Here is a 19,165-nt window from a genome sequence, read left to right on the forward strand (position 1 = left end):
TGGAAGGGGCAGAAGCGGTCGGCCCAGGCTCGCAGTGACTCACTGAGGCTGAGCTGGGTGCCAGTCCAGGCATGTGGGCAGATCGCGATCTTTCCAGAGCCTGTACCTGCTCTGTGACATTAGCCGAAAGTGGGCTTCAGTCCGCTGTCTGCTGAAAACAAGTTACAGGAGTGCAGAACAAACTGCACTCCTGTATCCACAGGAGAAGTACAGCCAAACGAGCTTCAAATCAAAGATCAGAAATGGTAGCCTTTATTACTTTTATTTTTTTTTTACTTTCCCCATAAAAGGAAAATACTGGCGCAGATTAGGTATTTTTAAAAAAAAAAATTATAGGATAGGGCACACTCATAATTGAGCAAAAACATCAATACTGATAGTTGTAACGGTTTGTAAGATCTAGCCATGAATGAACAGGTTCAGATGACATGTGCTGATCTCAGAGTTGGATCTTGTGCTCATCAAAGAGATCAGATCAGACAACTCATCATGCACAGCACAGAAACACTGAGCCTTTATTATAATATTAACATTTTCCTGAATCAGTTAACCTGTTTTATTTACAGTAACATAACTGACAAATGACTTACCAGGTTTTTTTCTCGCACTTGCGTAGAACATTTGAAGGCGATGGTTGGAATTTCCTGGTTCAGAAAATTTAGCCACTTCTCAATATTGTCTTTGGGAACTAGATCTAGAGAAACACAGCTTGCACTGAAACTACTGTAAAGTTTATACGAGCTTTGCATTTAGCATAAGAACATCTGGGCATGGGGTAACAGTATTTCCCAATACTATAACAATTCTAAAAAAACATTTCTGTATTATAATCTTTGTCTACAGAAAACAAGATCAGCGTTGGATCTGACAGTCTTCATTGTTTGCTCAGACTGCATGATATTCTCCTCATTTCTTGTTTCTGACAGTCAAAACATTATAGGGCTGATTCATTAAAACTTTATTTTTCCCCCCAATAAAACCAAAAGGTGAAACCTAAATGGTTGCTGCTGGCAACTCAATTTATACAATCTCTTCTTTCCTCCAGTTTTAATGAATCAGCCCAACACTTGATATTTTCCAAGGCAAGGTTCCAAAATGAAAGTTACCAATTTTATTGAGGACAAGCAGCAATTTCTTCTTTGGCAACTGAAGAACCAATTGCTCTGCTTGCAGACACCGGCTACCCAAAGGATCTCTAGCATCCAAAACTTCTAGGACAACATCAGATGCTTCAATCACCTGCATTGGAAATAGGACATTAATAAAACATATGCTTACATATAAGCTAGATTTCTGCTATGCGTTAACACTGTATGTAGATAATATACGCAAGATCTTGGCTTTTCTTCAACCATGTAGGGTTGCCCTTTTTTTTTTTTCCAAAGGCAGTAAAACATTTGTTTTGAATGGGCATGTACATTAGATTCAACTGACTTCACATGTCTCACCACTATGGAATACAGTTCTCCTGTAGCTCTAAAGGCTTTGGAATTAGCAGTGATATCAGAGTCACTCTTCTAGACTACATAGAAATTTGGTTTACTGCAGGGTACATTATAGTTTTGTATACAATTACACTGCTGATTTACAGGTTAATGCCAACATCCTGTGTGTCTTGCAATCTTAATTTATCATGGCAATGAGTGGAAACCTATAGACAGTTGATGAAAGTCAGTGCAAGATAAAGTGCAAATCTTGTGGATAGTTCCAAGCATCTTCATACTCTTAGGTGCCCAAGATTTTAAGTTAATGTGATCGGCATTCAAAATAATTTTCTTGGATTCCAGCTAATAAAAGTAAAGCTAAACTGCAGAGCTTATTTTTGGAGAAAAAAAAAAAAGTGCACTTTAAGCACTTGACCTCCAGACATTTTTGTTTACATGTTAAAAAAAAAAAGCATTTTTTTTCCCTCAGGAGTCTTTGGAAAAAAAGTGTTTTTTTTTTTTTACATGTAAACAAAAATGTATGGAGGTCAAGTGGTTAAAGTGGATTGTGAGTGCAATGTCAGGCTTTGCAAATTATTCCTCAAGCTCTGCCTTTCCTTTGAGAACTAGAATTCCATCTGCAATGGCAGCAAGTGGGACTTTAGTTTATTCATTAACAGATCGCACTCCATGAATGACGTAGTTGTGCAGGCGGAGAAACGTGGTCAGAAAATTCCCGATCGCAACGAGCGATTGGGAGCTTTTCGATTAGGCGACGTAACTGTGCTGGGAGCGCGCGTTCTCAGCACAGACGAAAAGGCAGCAATTCACACAAATATGTGGCCTCTCTGCGCTAAGGACCATACAGCCAGCACCAAGGGGATAAACTAACCTAATGCACAAATAACCTAGATCCCTAAAGACCACAAGAAGAAACTGCATACAACAGACTTTTTAGTATACTCAAATTCAAACTGTCATACATTGTTAGACATTCACCATGTCTCAACTTACCTTATTCACCTCTATGCAAAAAGATTTAACAGGATTTGTAGCCACTGCCTTTTTTGGTTTTGTAGCCTTTTGGGTTTTCTTAATAAAAATAAAATATAGAAACTTTTAGAAATCAATTTCTAAACATAGAAAAAAAGATTAAGGCACTACAGCAGAACAATTTTTCATATCCAAATAATTAAAAGTGAAGTATTGCTTTTGGTATTTTTCCCCAATTATACTTACCTAGGTGGATGCCGCATTGGTCCCCCGGCGCCTCTGCACAGAGAACCGAGCGATGGACCACCACTGATCGCTTGGTTCTGACAGCTCCCTGAGCAGAGAGCTGCTACCTGTCAGCAGCTCTCTGCTCTGCCCCCTCCTCACTCATTGGAGAAATGGGATGTGGGGAGCAGGGAGTGGCCAGCTCAGGCTCTCAGCAGCTCGCTGACAGGCTGAGCCGGGTGTCAGTCTAGGCACCTAGCGGACTCCGACTTTTGTCATAATGATGCGGTGCCTTGACTGACTTCTTTGACGTCAGCAGAGAGTGGACTTCAGTCCGCTCTCTGCTGAAAACGGGTCACAGGCGCGCAAAACGAATTGCACCTCTGTGATCTATTAAAATACAGCCAAACTAGCTTTGGCTATACATCTCCTTTAAGAGGATCTATCATCAAAACAGCCTACAACCTATGGAATCTTAAAACCCATAAAATAAACATTACAGAAAAAAGATGCCAAATATGGCCAAGGGGTTTGAAGCACACCCGTCAGGGAAAAAAATATTTATGATGCCATTGCAGGCCTTCTATCCAAAAACTCTAGTTGCCTGGCTACCTCTAGCTTTAATATTTCAGTCACCAAACTGGACAAGAAAAAGCATAATTGTTAAAGAAGTGAAAATTCCTCCCCCCATTTGACCCGCTCTTGTCCCCTCTCCGGTCTCCATAGGTCCCCCCTTCGGGCCACACTATTTTCTTTACTGGCACTCTCTCTAGACCAGCCCTTCTCAGCCAGGGCGCAGTGGCATCCTGGGTTGCCTTCTGGGCTCTTCAGGGGTGCCTTGGAAAATAAAATGCCTATAAATTGCCCCAAATTGTCCAAATTTTTTTTTTGGAAAAGCATACAAGGTTATGTACAGAATCTACGTTCTCCAGGAGAAACACCCAATCGCAAGGCAATACCTATGCAGACAGAACATGAATTTCTTGCATTGCATTACGTCAGCCTGTTTCAGCCAAGATGCCGAGTTCTTCCAGGATGCTTTGCGAAATGCCTAAAAAATTGCCCAAAAAAATTCAACAAGCCATTGGGTAAATCAAGCCTGATTTTGTTTTTTGTTTTTTTTTTTTTTTTTTTAAACACAGGCCACACGATTTTATTGTGCAGCATTACAACCTTGGGCAACGTGCAGGTCAGCTGCCAGCATCCTAAAAAATAGCGTTAAAGGTTGATAAGGCGGATGTTGATGCCTGAGGACTTGTTTGCCCCTGTCCATCAGTACTGGGGTCATGTTAGCCTAGTTAGGGAGAGAAACTGAGGGGCAAGAGAAACTGCTGTCACTAGAACATGAGACAAAGGAAACCTGTCAATCAGCACATACTTTTGCAAAATCTCCCAAATGAAGTTGGACAGCATTAAAAATTGAGGTTTTAACCTCCTCACCCATAAAATTGTACTTAAGGTTTTTGCTAAAGGTTCAATTGAACAAAGTCCCACTGCAGTAATAAAGAACTAATCCTCTTTGCATGGCTGAGTGCAATGTAGAAAGGTTAAAAAAAAAAATCTACCATGTCTGTTTAACTTCCTCTCCTCCTGTAAACTTCACAATTTGCAACAGACCAATAGGAAATTATACAAGGTAGTTTTGAAAATTTCCATAGAACAATCCAAACATACATTCAAAGAAAAAAATGTCCAAAAAAAAAAAAAAATAGGCATCTTGGCCAGACATAGCTTATTTCATGACACAGGCTACCTCACATTAAGAATTTTCCAAGCCTTACACTTGTCAAAAGTAGAATTCTAATTTAGAGGCTGAAATGAAAGGATACCTTTTTGTCCTTTGGTTTTGCTTCTTTTTTTTCTTTTTTGTCTTCTAGTTTTCTTTTCTTTGCCACTTCTTTCTGCCTTTCAAGTTTCTGGGCCTTTTTCAAATCATCCCTCTTGAAGAACAAAAACTATAGGTTACTAACAGGTAATCATTAGGCAATTAATTTATCCTAACCTATAAAAAAGACAGCATGACAAGAAATCCAGTAAAATTATCAGACATTACCATCTGTTTTCTGAGTTCTGCTTCACGCAAAATGTCTTCCTTGAAGGGGGCATCATTGGGAACGCGGATATCTTTCTTCGACTTTTTGTGGCCAGCTTTCTTGGCTTCTTTTCTTACTTTCCGTTTGTGTTCTCTCACCTTTCAAGAAATATATATATATTTTTAGTATAAATTATGAGAGTAAAGAAAAAAGGGAAAACTAAACAGGAGGTTTCGCTAACTGAACATACTTATACCAACTAGATCTACAGAAAATCTCATAAGAATGCTGTGTTGTGGCAACACGGATGAGACTTGCTACATAACTGCTCAACAACATTATTGGTACTCAGAAAGAAGTTCTTGATACCAGAAATATAACATTTCTGACTTTCCAAAACTATGGCTTTTTAACCAGTTTTGAAAAGGAATTATACTTTTTGCTAAACACAAACAGAAGCTCTCAGGCCCCGTTCACACTGGGGCGATCCGACTTCCAGGGGCGACCTCCGAGGTTGCGGTGCGAGCAGCGCATCGCGACCTCGGAGCGGCCGGCACGGACTTCATAACATTGAAGTCTGACGGTCGCTCCGGGTCGCCCCAAAGAAGCTCCGGACCCTTTTTCTAAGTCGGAGCGACTTGTGTCGATCCTATTAGAACGGGTCCGCAGCTTCCCTATGGAAGGCGACCTATGGCGACCAGGTCGCCTCACAGGTCGCCCCAGTGTGAACGGGGACTCAGGCAATTTCAACCATAAAAAATGACTGGAAGGATTAAAGCAATGTTCTACCAAAACTGTGAATGGTTTAAAAGGGTTAGGTTGCCTGATCCATTTGGTCAGAATTGCAATCGTTGAAACTGCCTAAAAATTGATATTTTAAAGGCCAGCATTATAAGCGGTGTCCAGAAAAACGATTAAAGTTCTTTTCCTTCATTCTGCCACACTGTACTGGGAGAATAAAAGAACCACCTAACTATTCAAAATGTGTGCAGTTCATCCCCTAAAGATTGCCAACAGTAGAGCTGCAAGACTAATCGTTAAAAAATTGCAATCTCGATTCACCCCCGCTCTTGATCTTAAAACATTATGTCCTCAATTCTTACAGAGCTGTTCTCTGCTCACTGACAGCTGTAAAAAAAAACAAAAAGCTTTACAATGTATCAGTTTGTTCTTTTAGTTTAAAGGAACGAACGTAATCTGTAAGGCTCCAGTCACACCTGAGCTTATCGTTTTCAGGTGTTTTTTCTGCAGGTGTTTGGAGGCAGGCATTGACATCTAACAAAAATGCTTGTAATCTGCCAAAAAAGAAGCTCATGTACTTTTTTGAGCTTCCGGCGACTAAACGCTCTGATGTGAACAGAGGCCATTGAAATGAATGGGATTTTGCTTGTTGGGCGATTTGAGACTTCCGAGATGAGTTTTACCAGCTCAAATACGCTCAGGTGTGAACAGGGCCTAAGAGAGGGCAGTTTAACCTCTTAAAGACTAAGCCTTTTTCTGACACTTGTTTAGGAGTTAAAATAAGTATTTTTTGCTAGAAAAATACTTCTAACCCCCAAACATTACTATATATATATATATATATATATAATTTTTTTTAGCAGAGACCCTAGAGAATAAAATGGCGACTGTTGCAATCTTTTATGTCACTGTATTTTCACAGATGTCTTTCAAATAAAGTTTTTTTGTTGAAAAAAATCATTTTGATGAATTTAAAAAAAAAAAAAAACTAAACAGTAAAGTTAACCCAATTTTTTTGTATGGCGTAAAAGAGGATACCCCGAGAAATCGAGAGAATTGTGATCTTTATTCTAAGCAAAATAATAAATTGTGATTCTCATTTTATCCAGAATCATGCAGCTCTAGCCAACAGTACCTTACTTAAAGTACTCAAAAGATACAAAATAAAGTTGACAGCTTCCCAACTTGTTATAGTGGAACCCCAGGAAAAATTGGATTTTTGACTTACTGTAAAATCCATTTCTCTGATGTTCATTGACAGACACAGCTCCTGATTTTCTTAGCCATTGGGTTATACTGACCCCTACAGGAGTAGGACACTAGGCAGAAAAAAAGTCTGGCTACGCCTATGGGCAAGTCCCTGGGGGTATACTCCCTCTCTCTGCTATAGGTACTCAGTTTTGTTACAAGCAGTGTCAGAAGAATTACAGCTCCACCGAGGGGTGGGTGCGGTGTCCGTCAATGAGCAACAGAGAAATGGATTTTACGAAAGTCAAAAATCCCATTTTCTCTTTCGTTCATTGACGGACACAGCTCCTGATCTTAATCATTGGGACGTCCCAAAGCAGTGTTAAACATGAGGGGTGGGAACAGTGAAAAAGAAACTCCCAAGTAGGGAAAGACCGATATGTTTTTTTCGGGGCCGATACCGATATTTTGGTCATAACGTATCAGTATCGGCCGATATTTTGTACATTTAAAGTTTTGAAAAATAAAGAATTTCTGACACAAATCTGGTACTGAACATGTTAATTTTTGTTTAATGCTTAATGGCTGGCACCCTGTGGTGGGTGGCTGGCAAAAGGGCTGTGGGTGGCTCGCTGGTAAAGTGCCTGTGGCTGCCTGCTAAAGGGCCTGTGGTTGTGGGTGGCTGGCTGGCTATGGGCTGCTGTGGGTGGGTGTATGGCTGTGATACACACCCATGAGACTAGTCGACTCCAGACGAGGCTGTCCAAGGCGAGGGAGGTGGCCTAAGGAGACAAAATGACGTCACAAAAATATTGGCAATATCGGCCAGTTCCGGGGGGCGATAATGATATATCGGGGGAAAGTGCATATCGGCCCTGCCGATAATCGGTCTATCCCTACTCCCAAGGCTAAACTATAGCCAACCAGGTAAACAAAAGCTCAACCAAAACAACTGGAGCTCATCTGGAAAAACAATACACCCTCAAAGAGGACCAGGTCCTCTAAACAGCAGCCAGCAAAACCTTGTGGCCAAAGGAAGCATCCGCAGATGCCAACACATCCACTTTGCAGAACTTTGGGAAAGTTGTGCACCGACGACCAGGCGGCCCCCTTGCAAACCTGCGTCATGGACGCCTGCTGACGGAAGGCCCAGGAGGCACTTAGCGTCCCGAGTAGAGTGCGCCTTGACAGGGAAAGGAGGAACCTAACCCTTGATGGAAAAGTCCTGAATCACCGTCTGTCTGATCCATCTGTAAATGATCGCAGAGGGAGTGGAAAAACCTTTTCGAGGCTCATCTGTAAGCACAAATAGTGAGTCTGATTTCCTAAAAGACTCCGTAGCTGCCAAGTACACCCCAATCGCCTGGACCACATCCAGGGCATGCAAAGCAATTTCCTTCGGATGTCGGCCTGGGACACAGGGAAGGCAACAGAATGTCTTCATTCAAAGGACAGTTAGACAACCTGAGGAAGGCATGATGGACAGGGGCGAAGAACCACAACAGGGTAACGCCGCCAATTCCGACATCCTGTGCGCAGAGGTGAAAGCCCCAAAAAGGCCACCTTCTGGGACAGCACAATCAGGGAATTCTCCCGAAAATTATCAAAAGGAGGCTTCTGGAGGACAGAGCACCAAACTGAGGTCTCAAGGCAGCAACAGAGGCCGCACTGGAGGGGTCAAGTGCCTAACTCCCTGAAGAAAAGTACGCACCAAGGAGTATGTGGCCAAGGGCTGTTGAAAGAAGACAGCTAAGCTAATTCCGACACCTGACCCTTGATAGTACTAAAGCCCAGTTTCTGCTCAATCCCCGTAGAAGGAAGGTCAAGATCCGAGCCACTGAAGAAAGAGCGAGGATGAACCCCAAGAGACTCACACCACACAATGTACATCCTCCAGGTACAATGGTAGATCTTTCTAGAAGTAGATTTCCTAGCTTTTAACAGCGTTGGAATCACCGACTCAGACAAACCTCTATCCATCAGCACCTAGCGTTCAACAGCTAAGCAATCAAAGCCAGCAACTGTAAAGCAGAATGGAAGATTGGTCCTTAGGACAGCAGATCCTCCCTGAGAGGAAGTTTCGAAGGAATGTCAGCGACCAGCCACACCAGATCGGCATACCAAGCCTGGCAAGGCCAGTCCGGGCCACTAAGATGACTGGAATCCCTTCTTCCTCTGTCCTGCGTAGAAGTCTTGGCAGAAGCTTGAGAGAAGACTTAAATTAGACGATACTGACCCTAAGGGGCCACCAGCGCATCCGTGGCGTCCGCCAGAGGATCACGTGACAGCCACAAACCGCTGCACCTTTCTGTTGAGCTGGGTGCCAACAGATCCACCTCGGGGATGCCTCTTTGGAGACAACTGATGAAACACCTTCGGATGAAGGGACCACTCCCCTTGGTCCAACGCCTGCCGACTGAGGTAATTCGCCAGTTTTCCACCCTGGGAATGTGTATGGCAGAGAGGGCTGGAGTACCAAGACATGGATCAGTAGTCTGAACTCTTCCAGTGTCCAGACACCCTGGGCAGAAATTTCACAGAGGATGCCTCCCCAGTTGGACAGGCTGGTATAAGTGGTGACCACTGTCCTATACAAAGGGAAGGATTTGCTCAGCCAAAGCACAAACCCACCATATCAGGGACTCTTTCGTTCCCTGGCTTAGCCAGATCTGATTGTCCAGAGACTGCAGATTTTTGTCCCATTTTGGCAGATTCTCCCTTGCAGGGATCTCGTAAAACTGTGCAAACGGAACTGCTTGAAAGTAGACACCATCAGGCCCAGCACCCGCATGCAAGTCCAGAGGGATTACCATCTGTTGGACAGCAGGAGACAAATTACAGCCTGCATTTTCTGGAGTTTATCCAGAGGAAGGAGCACTTTAGCTAAGGCCAGAGTCAGACCCAGATAGTCCAGCTTTGTGGATGGAATCACAGCAGACTTCTGAAAATTCAGAATCTAGCCAAACATCCTAAAGCTTATATGGTGATTTCCAGGTTTTCCACCAGAGCAGTAGGAGACTCCGCTCGCAGAAGGAGGTCGTCCAAGTAGCCCAGTACCACGATCCCTCATTGGCATAACAATGCTAGCACCTGGGCAAACACTTTTGTGAAGACCCGAGGAGCAGAAGCGAGACCAAAGGGTAACACCACAAACTGATAATGCTTCTCTCCCACAGCAAAGCGGAGAAAGCGCTGCAGACCGACACATATTGGAATGTAAAGGTAAGCGTCCTTGATGTCGACTGAGGCAAGAAAAATCTCCCTGATGCAGGGAAGCCACCACCATGCGATCAAACTCCATTCTGAACTTCTGCACCCGCACAAAACAGTTCAGCGCCTTGAGGTCCAGAATTGGACGCACCTTGCCTTCCTTCCTGGGAACTGTAAATGGGTTTGAATTAAAACCCCTGAAAATGTTCCTGAAGTCGGAACCATCACCCTATAAAGTAAAAAGTCTTGCACCGCCCCAAAAAGAGCCTGAAAGTGGACTGGGGACAGTCGCAAATTTGAAGGAAGAAGCTTAACCGGAGGGTAAGAGGGAAACTCGATCTTGTAGCTGGAACGAATTACATTGTGGACCCATCTGATTTGTACCAGGAGAGTCCACGGGTCCGGGAACCAGCGAAGACGCCCTCCACCACGAGATACAGGTGAGTGCGCACCTTCATGCTGAAGGAGCCTTGTCTGTGGGTCTGGAGAAGCCCTCGACTTGCCAGACCAAAGTCGCTTCGATCCTCCAGAGGAGGCCCCGAAAAGCTCCGATCCCTTGTCAGTCGACCCTGAGGGACGAAAAAACGTATGAGCTGAGAAGGAGGGCCAACATCTACGACGAGGGTCCTTGCCCTTAGTAGCCTGCAGAAGAAAAGGTACTCTTCCCCCCCGCCAAACAGGCAATCTCCCTGAAAGGGAAGATCAGTCAAGGACTTTTTAGAAGTCTGGTTCGCAGATCAGCATTTGAGCCTAAAAACACGCCGAAGGGCCACTGCTGAAACAGAGCCGAGCCACTAGGGGAGCCACACCCAAACAGATCTCACAGAAACTGTAACCCCTGGATCAGCTGGTTTGCCAGCTCAGAAAAGGCAGGGGGGGAGCTACTCCCCTTCCAGGTCACGGCGCAAAAGCCTAGCCCATTCGGTCAAAGTCTGCGACACCAGGGCAATGGTGAATATCGGCCTCAGTGCCGAACCAGCCAGGGTGTACATATTGCAGGTCACAGCCTCCGCCTTCCTGTCAGCAGGGTCCTTAAGGCCCAGGGACTCTTCAACCGGAATCATGGTTGCGTTGTTCAATCTTGAAACCAGAGGGTCCACCACTGGTGGAACAGTCCACTTCTTAAGAAGGGACTCCTCATAGGGGTATAGCCTAGCAAAAAAAATCGCTTACAAACCCCAAGGGGAATCTTTGGTCGTCCCCACTATTTAGTGACAATTCTGTCAAAATAGGAGGGGAAATGGAACCCCTTTTCCGCTCTGGATGGCTTGTGAATGCTAAAGGGAACCTGCACCCCTGCCATAGCATCAGCTGCATCCTCCATCTTTAAGGTCACGCACAGCTACAATCAGTGTGTCCACCAGCGCCTTTTTGTACGTGGTTGCAGAAGTGGAGGAATCCTCCTCACTATATGAGGATTCAGGGTACGTGGTCGCAGACCCAGCATGGTGACACATGTCCGCGGCAGCGAAAATCAGATTCAGGATCTGAGACTGATGAGGCAGGGGAAGGTGGGGGGCGCTTTTTGCCAGCCCGTCGCCCAAAAGCCACCTCCACCCGGGACACCAGGACCGAAGTCAGTGCACCGATGGATGGGACCCAGGGGGGCCCCGTAGCCTCAGAGAGGGGTTCAGGTGGGGAGATGTACTCCAAAGACTCCATGAGTCACGAGGTGGGCCCCACAAAAAAGTGTAAAACTCTGCTAAGGAACAACCCCCACTGCTCTGGCAGCCCACCCGGTTGCCAGTCGCAGAGCACCAATTGATCCTTAGTAGAGTGGGAGAGGACCCCACCACACTCATTACCCCGCAGAAACCAGGCACCGCAGCTACCAGGAGAATCTGCACTGCACAAACAGCGTTAAGGAAATGAAAAGATCTAGGAGTCAGCACCAGGTGATTAGGAGGGGCTCTCACCACCGAAATTGCCAGCCAGAGGGCTCCACTGTCATGGCTGCCGCTATTTTCAATGGCAAACTACCGAAAAATGGCCGTCGGACTACACAAACATGGCCGCCGTGCATAAGGCACACAGGCTACAAGAAAATGGTGGCTTGGAGCGGCACCATGAGCCTCCCAAGAGGGATCCCTAGTCCTTAGAAAATGGCACAGGCAGGAAGGGGGGGACCCTGGCAGGACCCTGTACCAGGTACATCCCCCCTCCCCCTTTCACAGCCTATCAACGGCGGTGCATCCCCCCGCCAGCCCAGCACCCTGCCTCCACCCTAGGGGGTGGACCAAGCTACCCCACAGCCCCAGCATCAGTGAAGGGGGGGTGTCGGATCGGGGGCGAGATGGCCCTGAGGGAACACCAGACCAAGGAGGGGGTGCCTAACGGGAAGGAGGGGAACCCAGGGTCCGACCGTCCTATGGAGGGTCCCACGTCCACCCCAATACCCTCCGGGGGGGGGGGGGGCAGTTAATTTCCATACCAGGAACCAGATGGGCACCACTCCAGAGAACCTCCTCTACATCGAAATGGGGGGCTGTCGGCCAGAAGGAATGCTACGACTCGGGCCGAGACCCAGTCGAATGCAAACTCGCAAGTCGTTTAACTCACAGGCCAGCCCCAGTTCTATGGGGCTATGTCACGGCCGACATAGCGCGGAGCTGAGGTCTGCGCGCGCTCGCTGGCCAGACTGGGGTGACCACTGGATCTAGATTATCCAGCTCATCGCCGTGTCTGGCAGTTGAACGTAGATCTAACAGGAAAAAATCCAGGAGACAAACAATTCTATCTAAAAATAAATAATTGCTAGGACCAGAGATCCCAGCGACGAACTAGGTCCTTACTCCTGACTAGGCAGAAAAAACTGAGTATCTCTAGCAGGGGGAGGGAATATACCCCCTGGGACTGCCCATAGGCATAGCCAGACTTTTTCGGCCTAGTATCCTACTCCTGTAAGGAGCAGTATAACCCAATGGTTAAAAAGATCAGGAGCTGTGTCCGTCAATGAACAAAAGAGAAATAAAATTTATGGAAAAAGCACAATTTAAGTGACCGTGAAAGATTTAAATCCTAGAGCTACTAGTTACCATACACGTGACAGTTTTATCCATGGCGGACATTACACATGCCCTCCTATCAGCTTTGTGACTGAGAGGCCATAGAACAGTATTGAGATTATGCCTCTAAAACAGTCATCCTGGTCCTGCATTCACAACTTAATAAACTGGAAATAACAGGCAACTAGTAATGTCTGCAAAGTCCTGTCCCCTAAATGCCCATTGAGGTAAGCGATTTGCTTGTTCATGAAGCCATTAAAACAGATGAACCTCAACCTTCCAAAAGGCAATACATACCTTTTTCTGGATTTTAAAACGTTTGCTACATGACATACGCTTACTAGCTTTCTTCAGCTCTGTAAAGACAAAGGGATAACATTTAAAAAAATAAATTAAACTATTTAGCAATACCTAACCAAATATATATAGTAGAAGCAATCACAAACACAAAAGGAATGGGCCAAAATAAAAATTGCACATCAACAACTCCAAAACCAAGTCACGTCAGGTTTGATGTGGTATTAAAAATAATTAAAAATGCGTCACCCTTGCAGCCTCTATCTCCTTCTGCACAGCACCCATATGACAGCATTTAAAGGTAGTGATAAGCTGGTCAGGCCCAAGCATTTTTTACATGGCGGGTCACAAGTGCCCTTTTACCCCGAAGCTCCATTCAATTAGCAGGGGCTCTAACAGTAGGGGAGATGGTTTGTGGAGCATGGTTTGGCAAATGAAACTTCCAGGGCATCAGGCTATCTGTAGACAACATCAGTACACCCCCACTGAACACAGTTACAGTGTATCTTGAAAGTCGATAGCTATGTTTTTGTGAACTTTAAATAGTTGTTTGGACCGGCTTGGTCCAATGAACTATTGCCTTCACTAACCCATGAAGCAGCTGTTAGCACTGTATGCAGTCCCATCTACAGTATAGTATACAGCGTTGTGTTCCAGCAGAGGGGTGGGAACTTCTAGTCCCATTCCTAGAACAAAATAAAGTGGAGCTGAGCGCTGCTCAACCATTCACAGGGAGCTTTGTATTCTCTGAATGTATACAAAACTTCCTCTGCTTGACTAAGGCAGAGACAATGACATCATTTATCTGCCGCTCTAAACTCAGCTTATCAGAGGAAACTTTGTTTTCATTTAGAAAGAACAAGACTTCCCGTGAATGGCTTAGGAGTTGGGGCGTCCCCAACCCACTGAAAAAAGACCAGGCTGTATAGTGTATGCAGCAGATGCTAAAAATACAATGCTGACAGCTGCTGCATGTGTTCGTGTGTTCGTGAAGGAAGTCGTTCATTTTGACAAGCCTGGTCTAAATAAACGATTTAAAGATCACTAAAACCTGGAGATCTAGTTTAAAAGAGAATCTAGATCCATCTAGCTGCCTGACAGCTGGCTCCTGCTTTCAGCACATGGCCGAGAGCTGAAGCTAGATGCACACACCTGCTCTCCAGCCCAGGGTTCCTGTCAGTCAACACTCTCTGCCTTAAGCTGGCCAAGAACTGATCAATCAGCAGACATGGGACTGTTCCGTTTTCAGGCTTAGAGGTGACATGGAACAGTGAAGCATTAGACCGTTGCTGCAGCATGGAGGAAAACTGTTATTTTTTATAGCCCAAACTTCTCCTTTAGGCCCCTTTCACACTTGTGCGACTTGTCATGCGATTTGGGACTGCAAAAACCGCATGACAAGTCGTTCATTATTTTCAATGAGTACCATTCATATCAGGGCAACTTGAAGTCGCACCGACTTCTAAGTAGTCCCTGCACTACTTTGGCACGATTTTGGAGCGTTTTAAGGCCAAAGACATTCAAGCCCAGTCAAACTCGCATCAAAATCGCGGGAACAAAGTTGCGGTAAAATTGTGCGACTGAAGTCACACAAGTGTGAAAGGGGCCTTAAGGAGTCTTCTTCCCGTCCTGTGCAGTGGAGCTCCATAGACTTCTATAGGGCTTTGCTGTGCCGATGCAGCCAGGACTTGTAGCGATAGATGGCAGGAAACTTAGGAGGCAACTGTAGAGGTGGAAGGTTGGGATATGTTAGGTGTTTGTTTGGTAAAGTACATCTGTAAGGAGAGGGGCATACATTCCTACATCACCCCCCCCCCCCCCCCAAGAACCCACGGGGCTAGATGTGCCCACTGAATGCTCAAGAGCGAGCGCCAGACGTGCCCCCCCGCCACACACGATCAAGAGCGTACGCGGCCAGCCGTGCGCCACCCCACCGCACACGCTCAAGAGCACGCGCGGCCAGCCGTGCGCCCCCGCCCCCTCAAGAGTGCGCGCGGCCAGACGTGCCCCCTCCCCCCACCGCGCGCTCAAGAGCGCGCACAGCCAGACGTGCCCCCTCCCAACGCACGCTCAAGAGCGCGCGCAGCCAGACGTGCCCCCTCCCCCCGCTCAAGAGCGCCCGCGGCCAGACGTGCCCCCTCCCCCCGCTCAAGAGCGCCCGCGGCCAGACGTGCCCCCTCCCCCTGCTCAAGAGCGCCCGCGGCCAGACGTGCCCCCTCCCCCCACTCAAGAGCGCCCGCGGCCAAACGTGCCCCCTCCCCCCCGCATGCTCAAGAGCGCACGTGGCCAGACGTACCCCCCACAGCGCGCTTAAAGTGGAGTTCCAGCCTAACCGCACTCACCTGTCCCACGGTCCAGCGATGCGCCGTCTTCGCCCCCTCTCTGCTCCGCGGCGCCGGCATCACTGATGTGGGCACCCGGCTGTGACATTTTGCGGCTTCACAGCCGGGTGAGAGTTACGCTATGCGTCGTGATTGGCCGGCAATCTTCTGGGACCTCTGACATGTCCCAGAAAATTGCAGGGCGGGAGGGAGAGAGGAGAACTTCCGCTCAGGGTGCCGCGGCGCTCCGAGCGGAAGTGGGAGTGGGTACTGGGTACCCGCTCCCCCCCCCCCCAAAAAAAATGACATGCCAAACGTGGCATGTCAGGGGGTTAGGACTATTTAAAGCGGAAGTTCCACTTTTGGGTGGAACTCCGCTTTAAGAGAGCAGGTTAATGGCTTCCTACATACACTTCTCATTCTTTTCAGGAAATACTCCATTTTTACAATGCAGAAAACTTTTTAAGCACTGTGACAATTTATGTAATTTTCAGCCCCCTGCGACCCATAGGTACCCCCATCACGCTTGTCCCGTTATAACATGTGTAACCCTGACCCTCCTGCCATTCTCTATAAGAACTCCGCACTCACTTGGTCGCCTCATGTCTCCGGTGTGATCTCAGCCGCAGCACCACGTGTAACCAGGCCGTGCGCGCTCCCGATTCATCGTCACATCCTCTACTCTCCTTGCCTGCGCCCGGAACGGAGGGGCGGAGCCAGCACACTTGATATCCGCTCTGATCCCAGCGACACACAATGGAAGACGATGGGAGGAAGTGATGTCAGTGTCAGGGAGGAAGTGGATAATGCGACTAGTTCCTAGCCAGTAGAAGGACCCTGTCCTTTCTCAGGGTAGGATATAGCTTGCTCAGTGTGAGTGAGCTATTTCCTATCCAGCTAAAGGATATTTTTCTCCATAGTGGTCAGCTCACAGTGAGAACTCTAGTTCCCATCCCCTAAAAGAACCTTTATACCTCCAGCTAACAATGGTCCTTTACAGGGATAGGAACTAGATGGTTCAGAGTGAGAGAGCTAGTTCCTATCCTGCGAAAGGACCTTTTTCTCCATTGTAAAGTATGAAAAGGAAGTATCGTTTTATTAATATTTATTTATTTATTTCAATTTTGCTTGGAGCTCCACTTTAACAAAGATCAGCTTGAATATTTCCCTCCGCATAGGTTTCCTATGAAATAGCCCTGAATGGGTTAAGTGACAGGCGCTCCCTATAAGAAACCCCTCCCCCTTCCTACTTGTCATTGTCATTGTCCCCTGCTGGAGCCCTTAGAAATACCTACTCAGGCATGGGTGCTCAACCTGTGACCCTCCAGCTGTTGGGGAACTACAACTCCCATCATACCTCTTCCTTTAGGTGTCATGTTCATAACTGTCAGCAGCTTGCAATGCTTCATGGGACTTGTAGTTCCACAACAGCTGCTGGGTACGTTAGCAGACAGTTGGGTTGATTTAATAAAGGCAAATAGAATGTGCACTCTGCAAGTGCAGTTGCTCCAGAGCCTAGTAAAGAGGAGAAGTTTAACTTTGCAAATAATATCCAATCACGCGCAATAAAATAACAAAAACAGCATTTTTGCTTGCACATGATTGGATGATGGAAGACAGCAGAGCTCCCCTTCATTTGCTAAGCTCTGGAGCGACTGAACTTGTAACATGCACGGTCTATTTGCTTTCAGTAAAAAAGAAACTGTCAGAGGCCTGAGCAGTGTTATTTGGGGTAATGGCAAGAAACTTTGGTCCCGACCCAGGGCTCCAGCAGGCAGGTGGTGCAGCAAAGGACTGGGGGTTGGGTATGGGGTGTCAGTTGGAGAACGGGCGATCCATGAAGAAAAAGCAGTCTCTGCCCTGAATGGACAGATTTACTCCCTATGTCCAACATCCACTCACCACAGTAACCATCTCCTCCCTTTCCAGGCGGATCTCCATACATCGCAGCCAAAATGAACCAAGCCAAGGATCTGCTGGAAGTTCAGTCAAAGAAATAGCCGAATTCTCTGGACTTTTTATTTCTGAACTCTTTATAATCCTTACCTGGAAGAATGTGATCTACATTTATGGGAAATTCTTTACTAATAAATCGGCAGAATTCTCAATTTATCCGTCTTCAAGAACGTCACCCAGACTTTTATTTGTATTCCACATCCCAGAGAAACTAAAGTCGGCCACCGAGTATAAAATGCCCATAAGATATATTCTATACAAAATGGAATAAATTCTTCCTATGTCTCTAACTGTCAGGTACATGACATGGCCAGAAGCCTGGGGACAACTGACCATCAAACCTGTACCATCTTCTAATCCCATATAGTGCAGTGCTAACTAAATCCTAGGCAAAACCTTCACACGTAACCAACCAATCACATCATGTGAAATAAAGTCCCATACTGTATTTTTTCTTTTCACATTCCACCCGAGAAACCTTGAAATTGTAACTCATCTAGATTGTAAGCTCTAACGAGCAGGGCCCTCTAGTTCCTCCTGTTTTGAATTGTATTGTAACTGTATTGTCTTCCTTCACATTGTAAAGCGCTGTGCAAACTGTTGGCGCTATATAAATCCTGTATAATAATAATAATAATAATCACCCTGTTCACACCGTTAGCAGTTGTGCTCTCACCTGAACCAATTGACCTAACAACTTATGTAGGGTCAAAAGAGGCTGATGGAAACCTTTAGGTAGGCTTATAATACAGAACACCTTGATGTCACTTTGGTGGTCCTCCATGTGGCACCTCCTTCCACACTCCAAATCTCCAGGAATTGCAGATCCTTCTCCTTACCATGACCTCTCCAGCTCTCTCTCTCCTCCCCTCCTCCACTCAGCCATATACTGTATATACACACAATATTACTAAAAGTATTGGGACGCCGGCCTTTACACACACATGAACTTCAATGGCAACTCAGTCTTAGTCCGTAGGATTCAATATTGAGTTGGCCCACCCTCTGCAGCTATAACAGTTTCAACTCTTCTGGGAAGGCCGTCCAAAAGGTTTAGCAATGTTTGCCAAGGCCTGGCTCCCAGCCTCTGTTCAAATTCTTGTACAAAAGTATTTATTAAAGAAAAAGCATAAACATACATCAGAGAAAGGTATGTGCGTACAATGCGAGAAATGGAACATATGAAGCAGGTAGCAGCAAGACAAGATACAAACATAGGGCGTGAGCCAATCTTAAAATACCGTAAACTAGATGGAATTTGTCAGCAAAAAAATAGTTAAGGGGGGACCAAAAGTCCCCCAGTGACACATAGTGCAAAAAACAACAGGAGGAGAAATCCTAGGGTGTTCCATTAATCAGGTATAGTCATGGTCTTAGAGTACCGAGCAAAAAGAAGGAGCGGCACAAAGAGACAATGGAAAAAGAAAGGAAAGAAGAAATGAGAAAGGAAGACAAACAAAGGGGGAGAAGACAATAGAAAGAGACAAAGAGAAGGGTGGGGAAGGGAAGAGAGAGCGGGTCCTGCGGGGCGAGCACTCGGGGGGCATTATATGGAGAGGAGAGTGGTCTAAAATCTGGAAGGGGCAACATTCGAAATCCAGGGGTCCCACACCTTAAGAGATTTGTCATGAGAATCAGAGGCTATAGTGGTCAATTTTTCATTGATTAGAATATCATTCATACGATTTTTGACCGCCTCAAAGCTAAGCAACGGGGTCTTCCAGGATCGGGCTATTGTCAATTTCGTAGCCTCCGTTCTAATTCATCCCAAA

At 46.1% G+C, this 19,165-nt stretch overlaps 1 protein-coding gene across 1 annotated transcript in view; it reads right to left on the reverse strand.

Moving 5' to 3' along the window:
• Positions 1-16,116, reverse strand: part of GNL3 (G protein nucleolar 3) — a 35,937-nt gene extending 19,821 nt beyond the window's left edge. The window contains exons 1-7 of the mRNA XM_082266076.1: positions 16,029-16,116; positions 13,117-13,175; positions 4,696-4,833; positions 4,472-4,582; positions 2,439-2,516; positions 1,107-1,239; positions 576-694 (exon numbers count right to left, since the gene is read on the reverse strand). Of these exons, the coding sequence (XP_082122202.1) occupies positions 576-694; positions 1,107-1,239; positions 2,439-2,516; positions 4,472-4,582; positions 4,696-4,833; positions 13,117-13,175; positions 16,029-16,041 (651 nt within the window). The 5' untranslated portion in view covers positions 16,042-16,116. The remainder of the gene's footprint in view (positions 1-575; positions 695-1,106; positions 1,240-2,438; positions 2,517-4,471; positions 4,583-4,695; positions 4,834-13,116; positions 13,176-16,028) is intronic.
• Positions 16,117-19,165: the final 3,049 nt, after the last annotated feature.

Source organism: Pelophylax lessonae, assembly GCF_965119305.1.
Source record: "Pelophylax lessonae genome assembly, chromosome: 8".
Classification (NCBI taxonomy): Eukaryota; Metazoa; Chordata; class Amphibia; order Anura; family Ranidae; genus Pelophylax; species Pelophylax lessonae.